At 39.3% G+C, this 27,831-nt stretch overlaps 1 protein-coding gene across 1 annotated transcript; it reads left to right on the top strand.

The window, feature by feature from the left end:
* Window positions 1–1,731: 1,731 nt before the first annotated feature.
* On the top strand, window positions 1,732–21,387 carry LOC140233094 (L-methionine gamma-lyase-like). The gene is made up of 10 exons (XM_072313207.1): window positions 1,732–1,766; window positions 12,497–12,805; window positions 13,797–13,955; window positions 15,261–15,395; window positions 17,389–17,561; window positions 17,778–17,889; window positions 18,673–18,786; window positions 19,328–19,462; window positions 20,747–20,892; window positions 21,284–21,387. The coding sequence occupies exons 2-10, from the start codon at window positions 12,551–12,553 to the stop codon at window positions 21,345–21,347; spliced, it is 1,293 nt and encodes a 430-aa protein (XP_072169308.1). The 5' UTR covers window positions 1,732–1,766; window positions 12,497–12,550; the 3' UTR covers window positions 21,348–21,387.
* Window positions 21,388–27,831: the final 6,444 nt, after the last annotated feature.

Here is a 27,831-nt window from a genome sequence, read left to right as displayed (position 1 = left end):
ACAGCAAAGTCGACGCGGCAAATACCGCACCGGATTCTGCGCAAAGTGAAATGGTAGGCTGGCGCCATGTGTGACAATGAAGGGTACGTGCCTCTCACAGGCATACAAACAAAATGTTCGGGCTAGTTGGCTGTCAGCAAAACCAGGGGTACAGATAGAGTAGTTAGAGGCAAGGAAATAAGAGGAGCATTGAACAGTCAAGAAAATATAAAACATGGCTAATGTCTCTGTAGGCTTACACTTCGTTATAAAACACAACATACTAGAAAAGAAAAGAACAAAATGTTGAAAATACACATGATGGACATTGATCTAACACGATACACTGCAGTACAGGTAAATTTCTCGTATGAAACGAGGGTGTAATCCCAGTTGCGGGTGGAGGCCTATACATAAAAATAACTTCAATAAGGTGAGTCAAATAAAAAGTGTCGCTATCATCGTCAGGGTATGGCCTCCTCTCCCTGGGGAAAGGAATATGTGTTATCGTAAAATGAATGGATTGTAACAAGCATAATGAAAATTATATAGGATCTTGGATATTTTAGCCTGTGTGTGCAGTGTGTGTGTGTGTGTGTGTGGGGGGGGGGGGTGTGCTCGCGGCCGATTGGTTGGCTGTGTTCCCTGTCAGTTTCCCCACACTGATTTCCCCGTTCAGTATCCTCCAGTCCGCCTTCCCTTCCTCCTCCTTTCACAGCTAGTGGAAGTGGATTTTGTTTCATCGTATTTCTCGATTTCACTCCCCCTCCCCAGAGGCCGCGGAACGTTTTTCAGTGTGGAGGGGCTGCGGGACCGTGGGGGGGGGGGGGGGGGGGAGGGGTCAAAGTCATGGTCAAAGTCATGATACCCCCCCCCCCCCTCCCCCGCCCCGAGATGGGAAAAATCTTTGGAAAATGAAATTCATGGGTGTTGTGATTTTTTTTCTCCATTTTAAAAAAAATGATTTCACCCCCTTTTTTGACGAGCCGAAAGTGTGTGTCGTGTGTGTGTGTGTATGTGTGTGTGTGTGGGAGTGGGAGTGGGTGTGTGTGTGTGTGTGTGTGTATAAGGGGGGGGGGGGCACAGCCCTCAGCCCCCCCCCCCCCCCGTTCCGCGGCCCCTATAGCTGTTCCCCCTTTCCCGCCTCCCCCGCCCCGTTATCGTTTTTTTTTTTGTTTCGTTTTATTTTTTGTTTGTTTTAGATTAGTAGAAACCTGTCCATTACTAGTAACAATATGTCTAACGATCATCGCACACTTCTTACTAGTATTTTATTTTAGTAAGTTGTAAGCGGTGACCGTGTGGGGAAGAAATGTTTCTGGGTGCGTTGATAATGCCTCATATTCACCTGCTGCTCACACAACGGGGGTGGGGACCAGACAATCGAGCCCACCGTCTTCCGGTCCCTAAACTCTGGCTTGCAACATGATCGTTCCAGCAGAGTGGATCCAGGGCAGTAGCTAGTTTGTAAACAATCTTCGCTCTAAGAAGTTCAAGGTCCATCTACAATTTACAGGGTATGACGCATAAATTCATACAGAATTCTCTCGATATTGCAGAACTTGGCGCAACAATTGATGACCTCAGCACTGCCACTGGCATTTCACATTTGAACTGCACTATTATCACAGTTTGTCTAGCAACTGGTAGTTCATTTACACGTGCACACTAATAAAACGGTAGTTGGAGACCTAAGAGTTGAATACAAAGGCAGCTCGATCTTGATGGTAACTCCGCATTCACATGAGACAGAGCAGAACTACCAGTAAAGTGACACCCAGTTTTCGGTAAGTGAGCATTTAATATAGGTAACAATAAATTTCTCGTGGTCTTGGTACCGGTATACATGATTCTCTTCTAGGCATCTCTGCATTTTTCTGTTGCATTGCAATGTAACTACAGCGTTCATGCACTTTCATATTGTCTTGGCATTTATATGCCTTAGTTGGAAAGGAGGATTCTTAGTAATGAGGAGACATTGTTGAGATGATGTAAACTGTGTGAGTGCCTTTATTCAACTGGTTCTTCCAGTGTGTCCTTTGCACATGGGGCATATCATGTTACATCCAGCTACAGCTGGCAGGTTAGTCTTTGCTCAGACTCATCATTGCAAAGACTTTACAAACATAATACATGTATATCAACACATCTCCCTTTCTTTAAAAGGAGATAACATTGTTATCGACTATTTACATACACATTCATGACAACTTCTCAGAGTTTACTCTAACTCTTTTGACTTTCATGCATGTGCGTTTCAAACATTCAAAAATCTTTGCTGTAGTTTCAAAACTGAGTTCTTTGAGTTCAATGATTAGAGTTCATATGCAACAACCGGGTTTCACTGCTTCTTAGTGCGCGTATTTAATCATTCGCGTATGTTAACTAAATCCTGTCTTTACATTATCATTAGAGTCCATCATGTTTCAACTATTAACTCTAACAAATTCGCAAAAAGTTCTTCTCGAGCGGTCTTAATAATTCGCGAAAAGTTCTTCATCTCTAGTTTCACTATTTACAAATCTAAGCGGATGGGAGGCTTCACGATGCGTCCACTTCGGGTAGATTTCACAGACGTCGCGTTTCGTGTAGTCTCGTCTACCATCGGGGCGTTGACGTCGTCGTCGTCATCGTACCTCTGCGCTGGTTGTCGCTCGTCTTGGCCTCGTCTAGGATCAGGTCGAAGATGACGTCTATTTCTGCGACGAATCTCGCCAGTCTCTGTCTGGACCAGGTACGACCGATGTGGTAGTGTTTTCTTGATGACACCACCTTGTGACCATCTGCCGGTATTCATGTCTTGGAGTTTGACATGATCTCCTACTTTCAGGTGGGGTAGGTCACGAGCATGTTTGTCGAAATGCTCCTTTTGCTTCTGTTTCTGCCTTTCTTTCCTTTCCTTCACCGAGCGAGCATTGATGTGCTGGGGGTCAAGTAGTTTTTCGGCCATAGGCAGATTTGTTCTGATTCGCCTGTTGAAGAGCAGTTCTGCTGGCGATTTTCCACATTCTAGTGGTGAGCTCCTGTAGACCTGTAGAGCTCGAAGGACGTCTTGTCCGCCGTGCTTGGACTTCCGCATCAGGTTTTTGACAATCTTGACGGCATTCTCTGCTTGTCCGTTCGACTGCGGGTGATATGGACTTGTGGTCGTATGGCGAAAGTCCCATTCTGCTGTGAATTGTTGGAACTCACGACTTGAGAACTGTGGTCCATTGTCTGTGATGAGTTCACACGGAGTTCCATGGCGGGCGAATACAGCTTTCATACTGTTGATCACTGCTCTACTTGTTGTGGTCGACAGTGAACACAGTTCTATGTACTGTGAAAAATAATCCACAATCACCAGGTACTCCTTGTTGTCCAGCGTAAGCAGATCTGCGGCCACCTTTTGCCATGGTCTATCGGGTACCATGTGAGGTTGAAGGCTCTCTTTCTGCTGTCTTGGCTGGTACATGAGGCAAGCATTGCAATTTTGCACCATTTCTGCTACATCGTGGTTGATCCGGGGCCAGTACAGGACATCTCTTGCACGTCTCTTGCACTTTTCAATTCCCAAGTGCCCTTCGTGGATCTTTTGCAGCATCTCACGTCTCATTGTAGCTGGTACAACAATCTTACTTCCTTTGAAGATGATGCCTTGTGCCTCTGACAGTTCACTTCTGATGTTCCAGTATTCTCTGACTGAGACTGGACACTGTTGTTTTCTCTCTGGCCATCCATCTCTGATGACAGCTAAGAGTTCTTGTAGTGCTGTGTCTTTCTTTGTCTCATCTACAAACTGGCTTCGTTTGTTTGACGTGACTGGCATGTTCATCACGACAGCATCTACATAGACTTTGATGTCTTCCTCTCTCATGACATCTGGTTTTGACTCTGGGTCGACTGCTCTGGAGAGGGTATCCGCTGTGTACATGTACTTCCCTGGTGTGTATGACACTTTCAAGTCATACCTTTGAACTCTGATGAGGAGTCGCTGGATGCGAAGGGGACAGTCACACAGGGGCTTGACGAACAGGGGTATTAGCGGCTTGTGATCCGTCTCTACCTCAACCTGTCGTCCATATATGTACTGGTGAAATCTTTCACATGAGTACGTGATAGCTAGCAGTTCTTTCTCGATCTGCGCGTATCTTGTCTCTGCATCAGTCATGGCTCTAGATGCATATGCTATGGGGACCCAATCTTGGTCATGCTTCTGAAGCAACACTGCTCCGAGTCCATTCTTTGATGCATCAGCTGACAGCTTGGTTGGTTTTGCACAGTCGTAGAAATGCAGCACTGGCTCTGTTGTCAAAGCTTTTTTCAGCTCTTGCCATGCATGTTCCTGTGCATCGGTCCACACCCACTCATTCCTTTTCTCTAAAAGGCTCCTGAGGGGCTCTGATTTGGTTGACAAGTCAGCGATGAACTTTCCTTGGTAGTTGATCATGCCGAGGAATCTCTGGACATCCTGCTTGCACTGTGGTCTTTCCATGTTCTGTATGGCTGCCACTTTCTTGGGGTCAGGCTGAACTCCTTGATCACTGATGACATCTCCGATGAATGTCAGCTTGTTGACACGGAACTCACATTTTTCTCGGTTGAGTTTCAAGTTGTTCTTTCTCGCTGTCTCTAGAACTTCTTTCAGCCTGAGGTCATGCTCTTCCTTTGTAGCTCCCCATACAATGATATCGTCCATCATTGTGTTCACTCCTGGAATATGTGCGAAGAGCTGGTGCACTATCTTGTGATACACCTCTGGAGCACTGCATATTCCGAACGGAAGTCTCAGGAATCGGTACCTTCCGAAAGGCGTGATGAAGGTACACAACCTTGAGCTTTCATCATCCAGCTGAATCTGCCAGAATCCACTGGATGCATCTAGTTTACTGAAGTACTTCGCTCCGGCAAACTGCGCGGTTATTTCAGCTCTCGACGGTAGCTGAAAATGCTCTCGCTTTACAGCGCGGTTTAGATCTCGCGGATCTAAGCAAACTCGAAGTTGGCCGGTCTTTTTCTGTACGATCACGAGAGACGACACCCATTCAGTGGGCGTATCTACGGGCTCAATGACGTCCATGCGTTCCATTTTGTCTAACTCTTCTTTGAGTTTTTCTCTCATCGGAAACGGTACTTTTCGGCATGCGTGTTGGACAGGTCTCGCATTTTCTGTCACTGTGATGTGGTGCTTACCGGGCACACATCCTAGACCTTCGAACACGTCGTCATAATCTTCGACCGACATTTTTTCATCATGTGTGTTTTGTGCGACATTCAACACACGTTTCACCAGTTTCAACTTGTCACATGCTTGCAAACCTAGTAGTGGTTGACGATTTCCGGGAGTCACTAGAAACGACATATTCTCTGTCAAATTCTTGTGCTTCACCTGTACAAAGCAACGACCTTTCACTGGAATTTCAACTCCACTGTACCCTGTCAACTTGACATTCACCGATGACAACTTTGGTTTTGGTTTCAACGTCTGATACACACTCTCTGGTAGTAGATTCGTTTGCGCGCCTGTATCTAATTTGAACAGCACTTGACGTTCATTCACCATGAGATTCACTTTCCATTCGTCACATGACTCCTGTGACTTGACGACATCAACAAGAAAACTCTCATCCTTGGAATTACTCTGTAGTTCATTTACCTGAACACGACTTTTGCAACACTTTGCGAAGTGATTCATTTTTCTACATTTTTTACACACCTTTCCTTGTGCAGGGCATGAATTCATGGCATGTCGATTGCCACACCTGCCACAAGCCTGGGAATTCTGACCTTGACTTTGACTTTGACTTTTTTGCTTCCACCTTGGAGGTTCTGATCTTTTACCGGGATTGACTGCCTTTTTCTTTTTGTTCAAAGCATCAACAGGGACTGACACATCTGCCTTTGAACCAAGCTCTTGTGCCTGAGCTCTGGTAATTTCAGCAGCACGACAAATTTGCAATGCCTTTTGAAGTGTCAAATCATCCTCTCTGAGCAAACGCTCACGCAAACCACCATCTGTGATTCCACAAATTATCTGATCTCTGATCAGACCATCAGTCAACTCTCCGAATTCACACGATTGTGCACGATTTCTCAATTCTGTGACATACTGATCAATGTTCTCACTCACACCCTGAGATCTGGTAAAGAATTTATGCCTCTCATACGTGACATTCTTCTTGGGAGTGCAATATTTCTCAAACTGTTCAAGCACTTTCTCCAACTTCATCTCATCACCCTCAGCAAATGTGAATGTGTTGTATATATCAAGGGCAGCATCACCTATCACATGCAACAACATTGATGTTTGTGCTTTATCATCTTTCCTTGACATTCCAGAAGCAACATTATACAGAGTGAATCTTTGCTTGAATCTCTTCCAATTCTCAGACAAATTACCCCTCAAATCTAGTGGTGCTGGTTGGGTTAAGTTTGCCATGTTCACACTCTGAGCATCCACTCACATGAACAGTGTTAACAATTAGCAGAAAACTGTATCTTTTCAACAAGTTAACTTATGCTCAATCATCCAACACTTTCACGAGGTTAGTATGTTGCATCATATATGTGGCTAATCTAGGCTAAGGCCACGTCACTGGCTGTAGTGTTCCCAATACCTCATGCACTGTGCAGTCTGGTCAGTTGACCTCTAGAACTTTCTGTTCCGAGCTACCACAGTGCTGATGCAGGTCATTGGACACACAATACAGGCCCAAAACCACTATTTCGGCGCAATTGGTCAAAAATCGTGTCGCTTATGTTCCTACTCACCTAGGAGAGACAAAAAGCTCTTTCAAAATGCCCCTGTGATTTTATGTGATGCCAAGGGACATATAAACAAAAACTGAAATCATTTCGAGGGCGAAATTATACCACTAAGCCATTGGTGGAGGGTTAAGTTCGGCCAACAGGCTCAAAAGTGCATGTCGCCAACGATGATTTTTAATGTTTTCTTAACTTTGTGGGAAAATATGAGCATAAAGAGGAAGCTTACTCACGGTTTCAGAAAAGTGGCTTAAGGTTCTATGAAAACCTAACACAACTTTTTAAACTAACCATTCTTTATCAACAAAATAACTGATGGAAATGTGTCGCCAGATCCGCTGAAACATACGTTACCATCTTTGTACTGCCAACTTGGTTATGCTATTACAGTGAGTACTACACAATTGTATTGTTTTTCTGACCAAAAGGGGTGTAAGTTTATGTTAAAAGATATTTCATCACTCAGCTTCAAAAGACATGCGACTGCTAATCTCGCAAATATAGACTTTAAAAAGGTAGATTTAAGAGAAGTAACATACGTTACCATCTTTGTAAAAAGTATGAAGGTGCATGGCTCTGAATGATTGTTCTAGAGTTGAGACTAATGGAGTAGATTGTCCTCATACCCATGGGTGGCAAAAGATTCATTATTATGTTGCTAACTTATACGATTTAATCCACAAGTGTAACATACGTGATGTAACTTACGTTACCACCAAATGACAGAAAGCTTAATTACACCATTAATTACCACCTAAATGTACATTTCTCGAATCTGTGCCGTCGATTTGAGGTCATGGGATAGCTCAGCAACTTCTTTCAATGGCATCTTGAGCATTGGCAGCGCGCAAAATACCTTTACATGATGTGTTGAAAAACTGAGTAAGTATTTGATTGTTGGAAATGTGTTGTTGTTTTTCATAGAATCATGCTTTACTTCTGTTTATTGTGTCTTTATTAAGTCAGTAGATTACACCGTAAAAATCCAGTTATTGCTTTGCTGTACAGGTTTATTCTTTTGAAATAGATCACTCAATTTATTACGTAACGTATGTTTCAAATTTTGGTAACGTAAGTTTCAAGATGTTGTCATGTTGATAACAGACAATCCACAGAAAAGCCCATTTAATTTGAGACAATTTAATTGTTGCAGTTATGATGTTGATGAGTTTCTCCCTCAAAACATATCAAATTCATTTACAGCTGTATGTTCTTGTTTGTTAGGAGGATGCAGTAAAAGGGGACATAATCATAGTATCTTTGAACAAAATCGTTTGGTGGGCGTTGATGTTCAACTTGGCTTTAATGATGTCACATTCCAGGTATAAACAATGAATTTAACATTGTTTTAAGAAAATTCAATGAATAGCTAATAAACTTAGGGATTACGCAGATCTCTACTTCAAAACTATTGGATCAGGTCCCTGCATTAATATAGTAACGTAAGTTTCTAGTTTTGGTAACGTAAGTTTCATCAATTCATGTCATTGAAAAAGAATATTTTAGAGAATGTGCGTGGATGAAAATAACATTTAATTGTTCTAGAACTATAGTTGAAGGAATTCCATAGGGAAATAAGTCTTTTCAATTATATTTATCTTCGGTTATCATAAATCAATATGGTGACTTACTACTACCTGACTGTTTTTAACGGAGAAAATTAACTCAAATTTGTGTCGTTATATCGTTGATGATCTCAAAGTGAAGAAAAACACACTTTGAATGAAGAAAAGGTAACAAAAATACATGTGCATTAAAGAAATGTAATTTTAAGTATTACTGAGTATACCATCATAGATCAGGCTTACATGATAATAATAATGCTAATAATAATTATAGTGATGTATGTTTCAGTAAGATATATGTTTAAGACATCAACATTTTTTTGTTCTTCCTTCTCGTTGAAGTTAATGCAGTTGCAATGGGGAAGAGCAGTGCTGAGATTAAAACCCATATATAGGGAACGTATAAGCTGCAATCAGATTGGCGAAAAATCATATCTCTAAGCAAAGATTCAAGAAAAAAAAAAAACATGTACCCGTCGCGTAGTTGACAAAAAAAAAGGAAGAAGCAAAGTCACGCATCGTTTTTTTTTTTTTTTTTTTTTATTTACCCTACCAGGGTAACTATAGGGGAGGGGGTTCGAGGTCCCCCGCCCCTTTGCCAGCAGTCAAAATATAAACAAAAGGAAATAAAAAGAAAAAATGAATCGCAGAATCCTCCTCCCCAGTTTGAAATAAACAAATAAAAAAAACATGAAATTTGGCTTGTACTGGCAGCATAGAATCAAGCTGAAGTCTTTCTTTATATTTCTTCAATTTTCTTTTCTTTCTTTTTTTTTTTCTTGCTTGTCAGTCGATGAAACCCGGTAAAAGAAATGAAACAAAAGAAAAAAAAAATGGCACGGGAGCTTTTATTTTTCTCCCTTTCAGGTGATTAAAACTGGAAGTAGTCGACTTTTTCTAACTCTGACCCCATCCCCCACCCCATGAAAATCCTACTTAACGGGCCTGCCTGTAATCATTATCAGTACCGTTGTTGTGCATGTATAGCAACTTGTCCTTTCACTTTTCTTTTGAAAGATTTAAAAAAATTTTTCCATGCAGGAGACAATTTCCAGATATACGGCAAGAATTATTAATGCAAGACTTGTTATTCTTGTTATCGTTGTGGATTATACTGTCTTATGCATACATAACAAGGACAATCGAGTACATCATTTCACTAATGACAATTTCATTCATCCTACCTAGTATTGTGCTAATGCAACTATGTAATTTGACGTTATTTCATCGACCTCATTTGCCATAGTCAACTTAGTAAAGTGGTCATTTATTTAATTAACAAAGAACATTTCTTGGTTCCTTCTGTCCATATCTCTTGTTTACCGAGTTCAGAAATTTCAAATACAAGCAATACGGCGTTATTGTTCATTATGAAGCACTTTAATAGAGTAACCATCTCGTTTCTGCCGTTTCTTGTTTCATACAAGTGTTAAAAATTTTGTGAATACTATTGTATTGCAACTGCTATTTTCAAACTGTTCCTGCATAGAATAACTGTTGCGACAGCAAAGTTATGGAGTCTGTAAAGTTATGGATTCGAAACATATCTTTCAACAGCATGAAGTGACAGCTGAAGATAACAAGTCACAAGACATCAATATGAAGATAACACGTTACAAGACGTCAAGCATACGATAACTTTCATTATGATAAAATTGAAGTGAAACCTACGTTACCCACCACTCGTTTTATATTACACGTACATCATGACAATATTTTCGTCCGTGAAGGCACGTGAAAGCATGTTCCCAACTCTTATCATGTCAATGCCATAAATTCATAAGTATGAAGCCAATTGTCTTCAAAATATCAGCAGTAACGGATTAATGTTCTACTCCAGAGTTTATACGCGGACATGTTATAAAGTCTGGCAGTTTTACAACTATTTCAATTGTAATTTTTTAGAATTGTATCACCATGATATTGCGACGTCTTGTTATAATATACGTTCACTTGGAGTTGACGAGAAATTAATGTAAGAATATATACCAAAACCAAAAAGAAAAAGTACCAAAATCAGTTGCACATGTAGTAGTATTATCTTTGTAACTTACGTTACATTAACGTAAAACATACGTTACGTGGAATCTGACGAATATATTTTTGCGCACATAGATTCACATGTTTCATCGATGATACTCAAGAATTGGCTGGCAATTTGGGACTGATAAAATGTTGAAAATATTTTCTGAAGAAAGTCTGACATCAAATTATCGAGAAAACAAATGAACATTACATGAAATAAGATTTAACACAATAGGACATGCTGTGTTCAGTATAGCATACAGGTCATTTGCCATCCTTCCCATCTGCAGGCAGCATTTACAAACATGGCAGCCGATGGTATACTTCACATCTGACGCATACTTATCTCAATCATAGACTGTAGTCACCAATCTTAAAGCATTTGAAATAGAATGACATTGGTAACGTATGTTACATGATGAAATCTACGCCCTATGAAAGAAATTATCACACCACAAAAATAAAGCAAGATTGTGTGTTCATATTTTTCAACTACAAACTTGAATATTTGTGTCATGGATTGGCATAAAAATGAAACCTATTCTAAAAACTTTAATTTTCGCGTTTTGCGATTGTCCAATTGTGCCGAAATAGTGGTTTTGGGCCTACAGTCATGCACATTCAGGTATGTCATACACACACACACACACGCTGGGTTAGTGCATCTCAACACACTGCTGCTTGGCTACTGTACAGCATGCTAATGTACACATAGCTCCATGCATCCTCCACTCTTTCAAATGAAACGGTCTGGCCTGTTTCTTGCGTGGATTATTCCTTGTCCTAGTCCCTTCTGTACTTCAGAATGATGTAAACAGTTGACTGACACCATGACTTGGACAGCTGAACCACTCTGACACCATGTCTTGGCATTTATATGCCTTAGTTGGAAAGGAGGATTCTTAGTAATGAGGAGACATTGTTGAGATGATGTAAACTGTGTGAGTGCCTTTATTCAACTGGTTCTTCCAGTGTGTCCTTTGCACATGGGGCATATCATGTTACATCCAGCTACAGCTGGCAGGTTAGTCTTTGCTCAGACTCATCATTGCAAAGACTTTACAAACATAATACATGTATATCAACACACATATATACAAATACAATGTTACTATTGCTGCAGAAAGAGACAGTGATTTCCCTTGCAATAGCCTGCATGTTTTACAGTATGGCATTAAGGTGTTTGAAATCTGTTCATGTATATGTATGCTCTAGACTATAGTCTAGTTTAAGTGGGATGTTGAGTTGTGAATCACATAATGTATTAATGCATTGGCCCATGTCGTGATGTTGAATGTAGATATTATGTATTTGCCTGGACAGAAAGATGGATCCGTCTGTCCAGAGGAGTCTTTTATTTTTTTTGACATTATCGCTCTCCTCCGTAGACATAAGGGCCCGAATTCACGAAGGTGGTACAAACAAAACCATGGTCTAAACCATGGACAAAAACCATGGAGCGCCAAGTGTCAAACAGAATATTTCGTTACGAAATTGGTCATTTCGTCGACAAAATGACGGTTTCGTTAACGAAATTATCATTTCGTGGACGAAATGTTCATTTAGATACAAAATGTTGTCATTTCTTTACAAAATAATCATTTCATCGACGAAATGACTGATTTCGTAGCGAAATATCGCATGCAACACTTGGCATTCCATGGTTTTTGTCCATGGTTTAAACCATGGTTTCATTTGTACCACCTTCGTGAATTCGGGCCAAGGAGGGGATCCGTGAAGCCAGACGCAGTCTCCGCGGAACATTTCCCCGACGACCAGATACAGACCGATCTTTCGGTCAAGTATTTGCCCAACTGGACTTGACCCGACTGTGATTGTAAAGAGAGCTGTTCACAAGCTTTCTTTCACTTCAGCATTTCTTTTCTATAGCTTTGATGTTATAGGGAGATGCAAACAACTCACAGTATAAAAAATATTTAAAGGTTCTATTCATGTAAGGAACTAACTGTCAAGTGTAAAATGCTGGGAAGATTTCCCTCTCATTTATACACAAGAGGTGCACAGTACTACATACATGACTTGTGAAAAATGACAACAAAAGTAGTTTCTCCTGACTCCATTAATGCCTCAATTGTGCCTAGAATTTATCTGATATTGCTCAAAAATTTTTGTCATTGTGTACCATGTGCACAAGGAAGTTTGATTATTTCTTCATTTATCAGTTTACCAGTTCCACTCAGCTAGTGACAACAACATAGGCAACCAGCACGTACAAGATGGCCGATGCTGCTATCAAGCCCAAATCGCGTGTTCGCACCACCTTCACTGTGGGTCGGGATGGAGATATAGACCTTAGCCGCACCCTCGAGGACACCAGGGACTACCCGCCGGGCGTGACCATGGAGACGGTCGCCGTGACGGCGCAGACCAAGCTGCGAGGATCGGAGACCACCCGCCCTGTTGTACCGTCCATCAGCGTGGCCACAACATTCGAGATGGACAAAGTGGATGACTACATGCAGTACACAGTGGTAACTATTGTGTGTGGCTGGACAGAAAATATGTGCAATATTGGAGGCACGTTAATCTATAAGAACTGGAGTACCAGCTATAGAAGTAGACGAGTACATGTGGGGGAAAAAAGGGATGTGGACAAAATTAAAGAAGAAGAAAAGAGAGGATGTGAAGGGAAAATAAAGAAGAAAATGAGTAGAAGTATAGACCAAGATAAAAGTAGATAAAACCCTTTTTTGTTACTTTGATTTTATTTATCTATTTATTTTTTTTTTATTTTTTCTCAGGGTAGCCCATTCACCAATAAGCAGTGATCTTCCTTAAAAAGCATACATTACTTGTAGTTATTCTTATAATACCTATTATATCACATTCTGCAATAAGAGCAAGGTTGAAATTAAAGAGAGGAAAGCAGAGATAGTTTCCAAGTTGTAATTTATGTTTCATTTACTGTTTATAATTATTTTTTTTTAATCAAACTTGCTTTCCAATTCATATTTCTTTTATTGAAAGTATATATAATATTGTGCATGATCAGTTATCTTTATGACTGAAATATAAACAAGCTCATGGTTACAAAGAATGACTCTTCCTGAACTAAACACACAAAAAAAAGAAGAGTTCCACAATAATGTGAGGTAAATTCTTGTGTAACATGGAATAAGTTTCCTGGTATCACATCATAATTTTCTATGCATTTTGATGCCACTGCTACACAAACTATCTTTTGTGTAGCAATTTTCTTCCATAGAAGTGTACAGGATACCATTTGAAATATTGTTCATCAGCTGAAATTGCTAATCAAATTTGAGTGGAAAATTATTCCCTGTATAAAAAGGCATTTCATAATCAAGGGGTATCAATACCATGTATGCAAATACATCAATGCTTGTTATAGGTGTGAAGAGAATCTTTCATTAAATAATAAAAAAACAAACAATGCTTGAAACAAATCAGAGAATTTGTTAACAGTGAAATTTTAGCTATGTTCTGTGATTCTTCAACCAGGATGGCTACATTTACGGTCGAATGTGCAACCATTCCTGCGACGTCGTGTCTCACGCCGTCAACAAGATTGAGGGCGGTGTTGGAGCCCTGGTCTACCCGAGCGGGATGTCCGCCATATCGACTACTATCCTGGCTCTCATCAAGTCCGGTGATCACGTTGTAAGTCTGCGTCGAACCTTGACAACACGTTTCCTTTGACATTTCAGGTGATAAATCTGGTGAAAATACAGTTGTACATGTACAGCACGTCCTAAATTGTCTCTTTTGCGAGTACAGATAAAGACAATGTTTGATGAAAAAGAAAAAGTCCTCAATTGTTTCAGTTCGCTCATCATGTCCTAATTGTCATTGAAAATGAGTTTAATCTGGTTACTCTCATATAGGCCTAATCATTGCATGCCCAGCTGCACAAATCTTTAACCTGTCCTGGTCTAGTCCCATAGCTTTGCATGAAGAATTCCATGCGGCAGACACAAGATTTATGAACATGGTTGTTTGATACTATTTTGTTGTAATGTTCTTTTTGATGACAACTATTCAATGTAAAATGTGACTATTTGTAAGTTAGGTTTTGAATATTTCTCTCATCCAGTCAGGTCATAATGCAACATCATGTAGGAACACACCCTTTTCATTGATTATGGTAAAACCATATAATTTATAATTTATGGCATATTGCCCATTGGTGAATGGAAACATGCTTCCCAAGCAACATTCCTATTGTCACTGCAGAAATGAAAGTATTTAGAAACTGTATGTACACTCTGTTGTGCAGCTCTCCTTCAACTGGCTATTTTTGATCCACACATAAACACACATTATGTATATATGTATGTATGTATGTATGTATATATATATATATATATATATATATATATATATATATATATATATATATATGTGTGTGTGTGTGTGTGTGTGTGTGTGTTTGTATGTGTCAAAATAAACTGTTGGTAATGACAGCATGAACTTGAGTTCTGTTCTATTTTCATATTTATGTATGTTTATATTTTCATATGTATATATATATTATATATGTATATATATATATATATAGATATATATGATAAAAAGATTGTGATTCATACATATTAGCAAAGATATAAATGTAAATATTTGCAGTTGTCCTACTGTTATATTTGCCAATTATATATTCGCTTATGTTTGCATATCATACTGACATTGATTGTTCTATATATTTGATGTTATTTTTCATAATTATACAAATGCACATTTTCATGTTGGCAAATATATAAACTTGTTCATATTTGAGTAGACAAAGGAAAGAGTTTGAATACTGAAGCACAAAGAGCAAAGTTTTTCACCAATTATAAAAGAGCAGAGCAACAGTGTCTTTAGCCATGTATGTGATCCATGATATCTATAAAAAAAGACATATTTAATGTTTAGGCAAACACAGTTATCAGTCTCTTCTCCCCTTCATCTTTGTTTCCACTCTTCCAGATAGCCCCCGATCCTGTCTATGCAGGAGTCTATACTTTCATGAAGCACATGATCCCGAACTATGGGGTTGAGGTGACCTTTGTACCAGCTGGGGACGTGGAGGCATACAGGAAGGCCATCAAACCGAACACCAAGGTGTGCAACAGATTACACGAATACAGGACGTCAACCTTGTTTTGCTCAGGATGTTCCCAGATTGTTAAACTACTTAACCCCGTTGAGGATGAGTCCCGAGTATACTCGGGCAAGTGTCTATGGGAAATGGGTGTTGTAGCAAAATCAGCCCGTCCTCAATGGGTTAAGAATGTCTTGGACCACTTCAAAGTTGGTTAAACCCTTCACAACAGAGGCATAGTCGTGCAATGCTTACAACAAAATAAACCTATCTAATCTGAGACACTGCCATCTGCAAGGGTTAAAGGTACAGATCATATGATACATAAGGGAAATATTGCTTCTTTGGTGTTATACACAATAAAACCAAACAGCAGTTTTTTAAATCTGTAGCTGTTTGTAGGTGCTTGTCTCAGTGTTTCCTATATGTAAACATATCATCCTTGATATAAATTTATATTAGTCATTGAGCTAATTTGTCACCTTATGCAAAGCAGGTAAGACACAGTTTCCAATTTATATCATAATTGTTGGACAGAGATGAACCTTATTATACCCCCGCCAAACGAAGTTTGAAGGGGGTATATAGGAATCAGCGGACTGTCGGGCGGTCGGTCCATTGCAAATCTTGCGTCGCGAACTACTTCCTCAGTTTTCAACCGATTCCCATAAAACTTGGCACAGATGTGTGCCTTGGGTTGTAGATGTGCAAGACGTATTTTTTGACAGTACCCAAAAGTACGTTGCCATGGTAACGGCGTATTATGGGCAAAAATGGGTACAAATCTTGTGTCGCGAACTCCTCCCACAGTTTTTGATCAATTTTTATGAAATTAGGTACAGATGTTCATCTGAATATGTTAATGTGCAAGACACATATTTCCGCAGTGGCAAAAAGTGCGTTGCCATGGTAATGGCATGTTATTGGTAAAATATAGGGCAAAATGCTTCATGGCAAAACTGCTTCATCAGTGTTCTTCCAATTCTCATGGAATTCATATTGAATGTTTGTCTTAGGATATAGGTCAGCATGACACATTTCTTGACAGTGACAAAAAGTATGTTGCCATGGTAACAGCTCACATATTATGAGCCAAAATGATGAAAAATTTTGTGTTGCAAACTACTTCCTCAGTTTTTGCCCAATTTCCATGAAACTTGGTACAGATGTGTACCTTTGGTTGTAGATGTGCAAGACGCATTTTTTGACAGTACCCGAAAGTACGTTGCCATGGTAACGGCATATTAATGGCAGAAGATCAAGGAAAGATCTTGCGGATTTAACTACTTCCTCAGTTTTTTGACCAAAGCTTATGAAATGTGGCACACACCTTGATCTTGGTGGGAAGATGTGGAAGACATATTTTTGGGACGTGTCGGAAGCTGCGTTGCCATGGTAACGGCATATAATTTTGATATTTATTTCAACTTTTTAGATGATTGTCTTTCCTGCCAATTTATTTAACTACTTCCTCAGTTTTTTGACCAAAGCTTATGAAATGTGGCACACACCTTGATCTTGGTGGGAAGATGTGGAAGACATATTTTTGGGACGTGTCGGAAGCTGCGTTGCCATGGTAACGGCATATAATTTTGATATTTATTTCAACTTTTTAGATGATTGTCTTTCCTGCCAATTATTATGTATGCAGTTATGGCAAAGATTGAAATGCATATATGACTGTTGATTTACAATCAAAAGGATTTGCAAAGATGCCAATTGTTACTTTTATCCTTTCTTTCTTTTTGGGGGGGGCAAAATACAGCAAGTTTCATGGAAAATACTGTTTTCCCAAATTGTTTTACTACCCATATCTATTACAGGAAAAGTAAAAATACTGTTTTCCACCAAAATATTGTAATACCCTTTCAACCCCCAAAATACTGCAATGATGTTTACAAGGTTGGCATATATATATCCCAGGATTTAATGTTGTAAAGTCAACCAAGTGATTTACACCTTTCTGACTGTTGGCCCGAGATATACATGATCCTCGTGACTTCATATCCTCAGCTCTTCTACGGCGAGACTCCAACCAACCCTATCCTCACTGTCCTAGACCTTGAGGAATTCGCCAAGGTTGCCAAGTCAGTGCCCGGTGCCATCAGCATGTGTGACTCCACCTTTGCCTCACCCTACCTCCAGAACACGCTGGCCGCCGGTGTGGACATTGTCTTCCAGAGCTGGTGAGTGCGGGTCAGTGTTGTCAGAGATCACATCACTCCTCCCTCCCCCCACTATGAACAAATACTGGCTGAACGTAACTACTCATAGTTGATAGCTTTCATGGCCTTTCTGATCTCTTGACCTGAGGCTAGCAATGATCTGAATGGAACATGAAAGAAACTGAATGTGATAGAAACTGACTGCATTTCACTGTTCTGCACCTCTGCACTTACCAGCACCAAATACATGGGAGGCCACAGTGACTTGATGGGAGGGTCCATGTCGACGTCTGATCCTGAGCTCTTCTTCTACCTCTCAGAGCATCAGAAGCAAATTGGCAACATTATGGTAAGGACAGCAAATTGGCAATATTATGAGGACAGCACTTTGTTTCTATATATCCCTGTTCGCATTTGTGGACACATCAGACGCCAATTTATCCACATTGTCATCAGAACATGATTTAATTCTATTTGACTATCTTTCTTTGTGTGCAAATGAGAGGCAAATTGGCAACATTGTGGTGAATGCAGTGATTCTAGTTGTAGTAAAATGTCACTGTGTTCTCTGTAAATCAGAAGGGAAAAAAAAATAATAATCTGAATCTAATTGCTGTAATGAAACTTTTAGTCTGTTCTCTAAGGCAAAGTGAATTATAAATCTTTTTTTTTATACTCATGTTTCAAGATTGTTGCTCTTCCTATGGCACTGTTTAAGCAGAGGGTAGAACAGTCCATTTAGTCATATGTAAAGCAAAACTGAAGGTTCATCAATTTAAGCTAGTATGTGAAAAAAAAGGTTTTGACAATTATCAGACAAGTCTTTGCAGAACAACACAAATTCATTCTGATATTGATACACAAGAGAACATATTTGTCATTTATGTTGTTCTCATATGTCATTGGCATCATTACAAGACGATGCAAAAAAGAATTTCTTTTGCATATATACAGTATGAAATCTGATGTGGATATTGACATATGACCCCAAATAGTAATATTTGGAATAACTGCAAATGCTACTTTCACATACATCCAGACAGCCTTTTGATGGTACTAGTGGCCATTGAACCAATTTCCCGATACGATCAAAGCTCTTTGCTTTCCTTCCTAATGTTTCCTTGCCTTCCAGTCGCCATACACGGCTTCCCTCTTGCTGCGTGGGATCAGGACGCTTCCCCTCAGGATGGAGAAACACAGCAACAATGCCCTGAGGGTGGCCCAGTATCTGGAAGCACATCCAAAGGTTCACTGAAGATGATGATGATATCAGATGTGAATTAAGCCACCACCTCCTTTCAATAATGCCCAACCTTGAGGAACAGTGCAATCAAAAAGATCTAATGGTTGCTGTGGAATGTGCCAAATCCTAGCAAAATGTCAAATATTCCACATGTAGATGACGGGCACAAAATTAAAGAATAAAGATAGGGGATAAGAATTTGATGTCTTCAATTAAGTCCCCAGGCGCGGTGGTTTACTTTTGTTATGATAGAATTTTGTTATAGTTGAACAGTGTAGTATAAAGACATATAGATGATAAATTTTTGAACATGAATTTTGATTTTATTGTAACAGCAATTTCATTACAATTGTGTTCGTTACAACAGGAGTGCACTGTATTTTTTAAGTTGATGTGTTTACCTCAGTTCTGTCAAGATTGACTTATGTGGGGTTGACTGTAGTTCTCTACACCTCTCAAGCAGGACTTATAACTGGGTCACACTGCAACTCGACACGGCCAGCTTTATTAAATGCCACCAGTTTCTTTTCAAACTCTGTGATAGGTATCTCGTGTATACTATCCCGGTCTGCAATCACATCCCAACCACGAGGTGGCCAAGAAACAGATGAAGCAGTTCAGTGGTATGGTGGTCTTTGAGATGGCAGATGGGCTGGATGCAGCCAAGACATTTGTTGAGGTACGACCCAGTCTCTTCCATCGAAAAACACTCGGTGAAGGCAAGGGTCATTCGTACATTGAAAGATACGGGGAAGGATGGGGAGAAGAGTGCCCATACGAAGCTAGCCTATAACCTTGGTGGAGGATGCAGCTACAATGTATTGTCCTTGCTGTTATACTAAACATCTGATGCGGAGAGACTATTGTCTTTACAAAGCGATACATCCTGATGCGGCAAGACTATGAACAGAGAAAGCATCCACCACCTATATCCATGACAATGAATCAACGGCAATTTTTCGCACGAAAAACTGCTGATTTATGATCGATAATAAGAGAACAACGACCAAATCAAGACAAATTGATATGTGTATATGCGGTGGATGCTTCACGCACATCCACTGTTCATAGTTTCGCCGCATCAGGCGTTTAGCATGACAGTAAAGACCATAGATGCATTCTCCACCTAGATTATAAGATATTACAAAGCATGCACACCCAAATGAAAAAATTGCATCTACATTTTTTTGTTCACAAAAAATATGTTTTGTTACTTTTGATGAACATAAAATGTCATAAAAACACACGAGTTAGCAGCTCTGAGTTTATCATGATCTGCTATGATACAATGAGATACACATCATCCAGCCATTACCAGCTACCAAGCTGGCTATCGTTAGTGCACCGCAAAGAGTCAATTATTTCACAGCCTTATCCAGTGTTGTCTCACTGACCACCTGATGGGGTTTCCATTCCACTCTTTGTGAGCAGTGGGGTCATAGGGCAGCTTTTTCCAGAAGTTTAGAATCCACTTCCTCTCCTCCGTCCTATTCTGATCCTGCCATCATATGAAGGAGATTTTGTTTCATCAAAGATTGTACACAAAATCACTCCCACTAATGTGATGTGAAAGTGTCAAAACTTGGTGAAGTTGGTGTAACAACTACATTTATAAGACTAAGCGCCAATTATTTTGCTTACATCAACCATTTCGGGGTCAGCATCGTGAATTTGTGCATTTTGGGAGAAATCAGCAGGAAATGGAACATGTTGTCTAGCATCAAGCTTCTCAATTGTTTTGAACCAGAGAAGCCCACTTTGGCTCCTACAAAATTTTTCAAGGGCCAGTTAGATCAAATATGAATCTATTTTTACTCAATTTTTGGTCTACATCCAGGCCCACCAGTGAAGAAGCGTGGGTTTACCATACCTGGCTCGGAGGAAGTGAAGTGACCAGATAAGGCCTAGAGAAAAGACTGTGTATCCTGCTATTAACCTTGACTTATTATCATCCACTTGACAGAGTGTAAAGATCATCCTGCTGGCAGTGTCCCTGGGAAGCACAGAGAGTCTGGTGGAGCATCCAGCAACCATGACCCACGGACCATACCTCATGACAAAAGAGGAGAGATTGGCGGGAGGCATATCGGATGGACTCATACGACTCAGGTATGTGCAGAACACCATGTTTTGCCTCATTAGCATCATCTTAGCACTTGCGTCGCAGATCTATAGCTCACTATTCTAACTTGAAATTACTTGATGTCTCTCCCTATCAGAGCAATGATGAAAGGCAAGGAACTGAAAATTTGAGTAGAAATGTATTTTGTTTATATCAACAAGGAAAATATGAAACATATATGTACCATTAAGAACTTCCCTTTCAAAGAAAATGAAAAAGGGCAGTCTACCCGAGTGCCAAGTATTTGTGACATTCCTTAAAGACCAGATTTCTGTGAATTAATACCTTATAAATGATAAATGTGGTTTTTCAACGTCTTGAGCATAGAGTTTGCTGCCTTTTTCTTTGAGATTACCATATGTGCCATTTCATTTCCAGTGTTGGCATCGAGAATGCGGACGATCTTATCATGGATCTGGAGCAGGCTCTTGGGAAGGCGTAGAGAGCCCTCTCAGTCACATGGACTCCAGCTGCAGCCATGTGTGAGGATTTCATCCAGGTAGCTGATGAAAACTTGGCACAACAAAAGCCAATGAAGCTTTTCTTTTACTTCCATTAACAGGAGATTATCTGCAGATTTCTGTATTTGACCTGGTATCTTTTACATACACTTCCAGGTCATGCACTGCAGCTGTGTTTTATACAGTGGCGGATCCAGAGGGGGGCGCACTGGGCGCGCGACCCCTCTTTATTTTTTCTTAAAACAAAAGAAATTTTAAAAAAGAAAATGGGGGGGGGGGGGGGAGGGGCACTTGCAACCCCTTTCATTTTGTAAAGGCGCCTTCCCTTCATGGAATTCCTGGATCCGCCGCAGTTTATATATATTCTAGAATATACACACACACACACACACACACACACTCTATCTCTCTGTTGTGGACCACTGGCAAACCATTACTACAACAATGTATTTGTAAGACATGTTTGTATGCATTTTTACTCTTAAAGATAAGCTACTGAAAAAAACCCAATGTTTGGTAGCTTAAAGGGGTGGTACAGTATTGGTGGAGATGAGAATTGGGCTTTAAACTTTTTGCGAGATACCAAGAAAACACTTATGATTTAGTACAGAGCATACCATTTTAAGAGGAATTCAAAGTTTATTTGATGAAAATCGGGTTTGGAATGACTGAAACATCCAAAAACAAAGTAAAACAAAGCAATCGTAATAAAGTGTGGGTACCACACTTTATTAGAATCGCTCTTTTTTGGATATTTCAGCCATTTCAAAACCAATTTTCATCAAATAAACGTTGAATTCCTCATAGAATTACATGCTCTTTCATATTTAATAAGAGGTTTCTCATTATCTCACAAAAAATGTTGGAAACCTGAAATTAGGTCTCAACCAAAACCGTACCATCTCTTTAAGGATCACAAACTTACACAGGATGGCAATATCCTCTCATTCAGTGCCATTGCAACACATAACATTTCTTGGGACCATGCAGTAAAATCACTTGAATGTACACAAGTTGAGATTCCGTCATATCATGTTTTCAAAAGTGATAAACAAAGAAACTGACTTAGGGGTAAGATGAATTATACTTCTTCATAACAAAGAGCCTGTTATGTCAGTGTTCTTTATAACAAAAGTTTGCTGTACCTAAATTTTGCACCCCTGCCATCCATTCTTGGACAAAAAAAAAAAATAATTCATTTGTTGTCATACCTCAGAACTGTTAAATCAGTCATTATATGAATTGTGCAATTCATATCATGTATATTTTGAAAGGAATATAAAGTCTATTTTGATGTCATAGCATGGACAGAAAATTATGCCATACCGTACGCTGCATATGAAATATGCCTCTATCAATGTATGAAATTTAGTTCATCTAATGAAATATTGTATATCTTTTGATCCTGCACTTGAATAAAGACTTTCCAGACAGATATTTCTTTAAAAACTTAAAAACCAGCTCTTTAGTTCATCTGAATGAAAAATGTTGTGTTATTATGATGTGTTTTTAAATGTGTTCATGCCTCCATACTTATTTGGGAGCACAGTATTGAATTATTTACTCTCACTTCATATCTCAACCTGCATCATTATGTGTGAATGTGATTGGTGTGAACAGGGAGGTGTAAGAGAAGGAGAAGAAGCAAGTACACATGTATCTCTCCTTTGTACCCATGATGTTTCTTGCTGCCCAGAAGTTAAGCGCTCTATTACAGGTGTTCACGTGTATTGCTTCAACAAAAAATTGTGTTTCTATTTAAGTATACATCATTCCTCATTCACAACAAATCGAGCGAGCAGCAGTTTGCTGTCCTGTTTAATACTTTCGGCAGCAGTTATTAGTGTGTAGAGAACAGAACATGAAACAAAAATCAGTGAAAAATGGTACTTCTGTAATTGCTATCAAGCATGTGGAAACACACATTATCCAGTTATATAATCTGAAAAATTTGACACAAAGATTCTATTAAAACCTGGCAAACAAAATTATGCAAAAATGAGCACAAGATGGTTAAATGCAATACTTATGTTCCTTTTTCAGTTGAGGGGTATTAATAACAAAGAGATTTGAAAAAACTTAAGGAATTTGTTCCATAACATACACAACCAAGAAGTTCCATATGAAATTTCAACATTTCCTCTGAAATACACCCCACCCCCACTGTGTAAAGTTATGCAATTACACATGGAAAGCAAGATACAGCTTATCAACAACACTGATTTGGCAAAATCACAAAATGTAACAAACACTCTCAAAGAGTCTTGTGTTCACAGGCATTATTGTACTTTTCACTTAAACACAAAATGAAGACAATTATACCACAGCCATCTTTACCATTGTTCATTTTTTATTTCACGTTGGAAAACTTACATGAATGTGCAAAATAATGTGTTACATCCCAGTGCATTTAAATGTACAATACAAAAGGCACATGTCCATCAAAGTTGTTCAAATCTAGGGCCTAGCTATTTGCAACCCCCTCAAAATACTTTGATAAATGTGTATTTCTAGTTAAATCTACAAAAGATTACCTACTCTTAAAATCAATTCTTCTGCATATATAAAATATTGTACTCTACGTGAAGACAACTGTCTATTATTCCACCATTTGAAATGACTGATGTGCCCGTAGGCCTACACACATGCATACACAAACACACACACATACTCATATGCACACAAGCCATTCATTGAAGCTTCAAGTATATATAATGGGCATAAAAATTCCTTTGGAAAAAAATTTGCGAACTGAAAATTATCCTTGTTGATAAGGGTGTATAAAAAGTTAACACAGAAACATGAACTTGTGAAAATGCTGTTGCATTTAGCACCAAGATGTCTTTGCATAAAGAAATGTACATGTAGCACCAAGATGTCTTTGCATTAAGAAATGTACATGTAGCACCAAGATGTCTTTGCATTAAGAAATGTACATGTAGCACCAAGATGTCTTTGCATAAATAAATGTACATGTACATGTAGGCACACACGTATACAAATAAGTATAACTAAAATGTCTCGTGCTTTGGTATCCCAATTCCTGCCTGTCAAAATTTCCTTGCTAAATGCCGATGACATGGCCTTGGTTCTATCTCACGGATATTTTGCTTCGAACAAATGATTCTTCTGGTGATTATTTTTAACTTCAATTTTTGTTATTGCAACTGTTTAACAAATTGCCCTTCAATGATGTTAACATGCAAACACTGATTATTCAGTATTTGTAGTAAAAGCAACAATGAAAATCATGGGAATGCATACTCTGGTGGGATTTTAACCCATAACCTGATTACTAAACATTCTTGTCAGGATAGATACTAATACTTTGCACAACACATGGTTAATACTTATTGCCTTAATTGTTGTGTTCTGAGTGACAGCTAGCATCTATTCACATGTTCTCTTTGAGTGATTGCATACGTATAATACTGACCATCGTCTATTATTCAAAAATCTGCCAGTAACTCACTTGGAAATTGTTTTCTTAACTTCTGAAGCACATGAAGAAGTTGAATCTTAACTGTGCATTGCACACTTGAATATCACAATACTGGAAGACTGTACTTGGGGGAAAAACAGGCATCTGACTCAGAAGAATTCAGAGGAGGATATTCTTAGTAGAAGTAGGCCTATATATCGGCCTAATTATAGAATGGGTAGAGAGAATATTGTAATCTCATTGGTTGAGAGCTATGTGTTGATTTTGTACTGGCTGCACGTTGAGTCACAGTGGTAAACATGTTATCATGCACTTGCAGCAATTTAGATTACCGGTACGCGCACTTGTAACAAAGGTTCACGCACCAAGTAAGCATTCACACACTCGGTACAAGATGTCCATTGGTTTCAAAACAACAACAACAAAAAAGTCATGCATCCACTAAATACTGCTTGATTTTGGGGCTCTCATCTACGGCAAGCCAAACGGAAATGCATCCAGTAAATTTGTCATCGGGTAACTTGATAGAAAAATAGATTTTTGGCAAGAAAATTGATGCACATGTCTTTTTGTTTCAGTCGGAATATATTGTATGTGCAATATATCTAGCAAGTCTAAATTGTTGTCAATCGGAACTTCCTGAAGATTTCGAGAGTGGTTAAAATTGCAACAAAACAAACTCTTTTGTTATACACAAAAGACACACTGACAGACCATGTAAATGGGGTCAGCGAAGTTAGCTGCTGAGCTCAACCTTGAGCGCATTACATACAGTATATCTTTATACAAGTTTTACAGTAAAGCAAGCACACACTACACTGGAGTACATGCAAGTAATACTGCGATACACATAATTTTCATATAGAAAGCAAACAGATACTGATAGAAGAAACTCTAATCTTTCTAGTAGGCCCCTACAGCCATTTGTGGTCAGCATAACACAAATTAACATGAATTTAGGCCACAAATGCAGGCACTCTTGTCTATATTTTGGGAACCTGGTATACCAGGTTCCCACAAGAATAGGTTAATTTGTTTCTAGCTGTCAGATCTGTACACTGGTCGTATGCTACATGCGAATGAATGAGGTGATCTTGCACACCACATACAAAATGTAAAGGTCAAGCGGGGTCACACTTTTGGTGTCAACTTGTGCACTTTCAGTAATGCTGAGTTACTGTGCAGCAGGCATGGGCAGAGCCTATACGTGCATATATGTTATAATCCCATCTAATTATTCCCTTTTATGACTGAGAAGTCATTGTCATTTCACAATTAATAGAAATGATTTTTTTCCAGAGTGAAGAACTTCAGATTACTTTTTTCCAACATATAACAATTGCTGAGAAAATCTCCGTAACTATAAATGGTCAATTGGGGATAGGGTACCATCAAATAGAGCTCGCGCACTACGCACTGGCACAGCATTGTTGACACATTGTTACAGAAAGTAAATATACTGTAACCCTGCTGCTGTTTGAGTTTTTGAAGTTACAATGTATAATTATGCATGATAATGCAATAGGAAGAATTGCTCACTATATATACCGGTGTTCAAACAGTCAGGAGACTTCTCTTTTTTTTTTTTTTTTACTACACACTGTCCACACTACTGTTTCCATTCTCCCCAAGCTACCGGGTTGATCAGGGTTTGGGGCGAATCCTGCCACTTGACATTGGAATTACCGTGAGTGTGTTTTTGTTGTTGTTGTTGTTGTTGTTGTTGTTGTTTTTTGTTGGTTTTTTTTTTTTACTGAATACAGCTGTATGGGCAGCAATAATGTCCAAAGTCGCTCTCCCAACCCTTCCAAATTTTGTCCCCGAACTCCAACATTTTAGCTTTGCAGGAACACCAGGAGAATTTGAAGCTCTAGTGAGCAAGCACACTGTGGTTTTGGAGAAGGGAGAGTCCTGCTCGTGTGAACACGGGATACATTGTCAGACAGATACACATAACAGTACTTCCGCTGCTTTGTTTTTTGGCTCTGGTACCCCTGGAAGACATGCTATGTCATACACCCCAAACACTGTTACATGGTTATTATAAACACAATATATGATCAGTACATAAAAATTGGAGGAACTTATTGCATACACAGACCAGTGGCGGATCCAGATGGAAGCACTCTGGGCACTCTTCCCCCTCTTTATCTTTGGTTTAAAAAAAAAGAAATAACAAGAAAAAAATGAGGAGGGGGGAGCTTGTGTCCCCCACCCCCCCCCCCCCTTAATTTTGCAAAGGTGCCTCCCCTATTTAAAGAATTTGTGAATGCACCCCTCTGGACAGTTGAATATATAATATTATTATTATTTTTTTTTTTTGCATATACTTCATTTTGCTTTGTTAGAAAGATAGTGAGGAGGGGAGATGGAGAGTTGTCTCTCTCAATGGAAGCTCGATCTACAGCAATTTGCCATATTAAGAGAGGGAGCAGTACACTGGAAAGTACCACTCTGAATTCATAGGCAATGTTAACTTTTTTTCCATGTCTCTGCTGCATTCTGGAAAGAAGACACAGATGACTTATGCCATCTACAACTAGTACATCAAGTAGAAAGGCATGGGAATACCTTCTCGATGTGGAGGGAGGGGGGCTTAGAACTAAGTGATAGAGAGTAACATGTTCATACTTTACAGATACATTGTACTTGGTTATATTACTTTGTTGTGCTCTTAATAGTTACAATACCACCGATACTTCTACTTTTAAAAGGCACATATTAAATAGACCCAGTGGTTTAGTCGAATACGTATGCGGGCAGATGGTGCAAGTTTAATACAGAGACCTATGCTATTGACTCCTCTTTAGCGTTTACTCAGGGGTGTATCCAGGATTTTTTCTGGGGGGGTCGTGATCATTAATTTTTGGACCTTTTTGCAATGAAAGATAGTATGCGAAGAAAATACAGAAATGCGCAATTGTGCGCATTTGAATGTCCCTGATAATACTAGCTAGGCCATACACAGGAATTTTTTTTTTTTTTTTTTTTTGGGGGGGGGAAGAGTATGTTAAATATTTTTG

This window comes from Diadema setosum, chromosome 9 (assembly GCF_964275005.1).
Source record: "Diadema setosum chromosome 9, eeDiaSeto1, whole genome shotgun sequence".
Taxonomy (NCBI): Eukaryota; Metazoa; Echinodermata; class Echinoidea; order Diadematoida; family Diadematidae; genus Diadema; species Diadema setosum.
The sequence above is the reverse complement of the archived record's forward strand: the minus strand, read 5'-3'. Positions and strand labels throughout refer to the sequence as shown.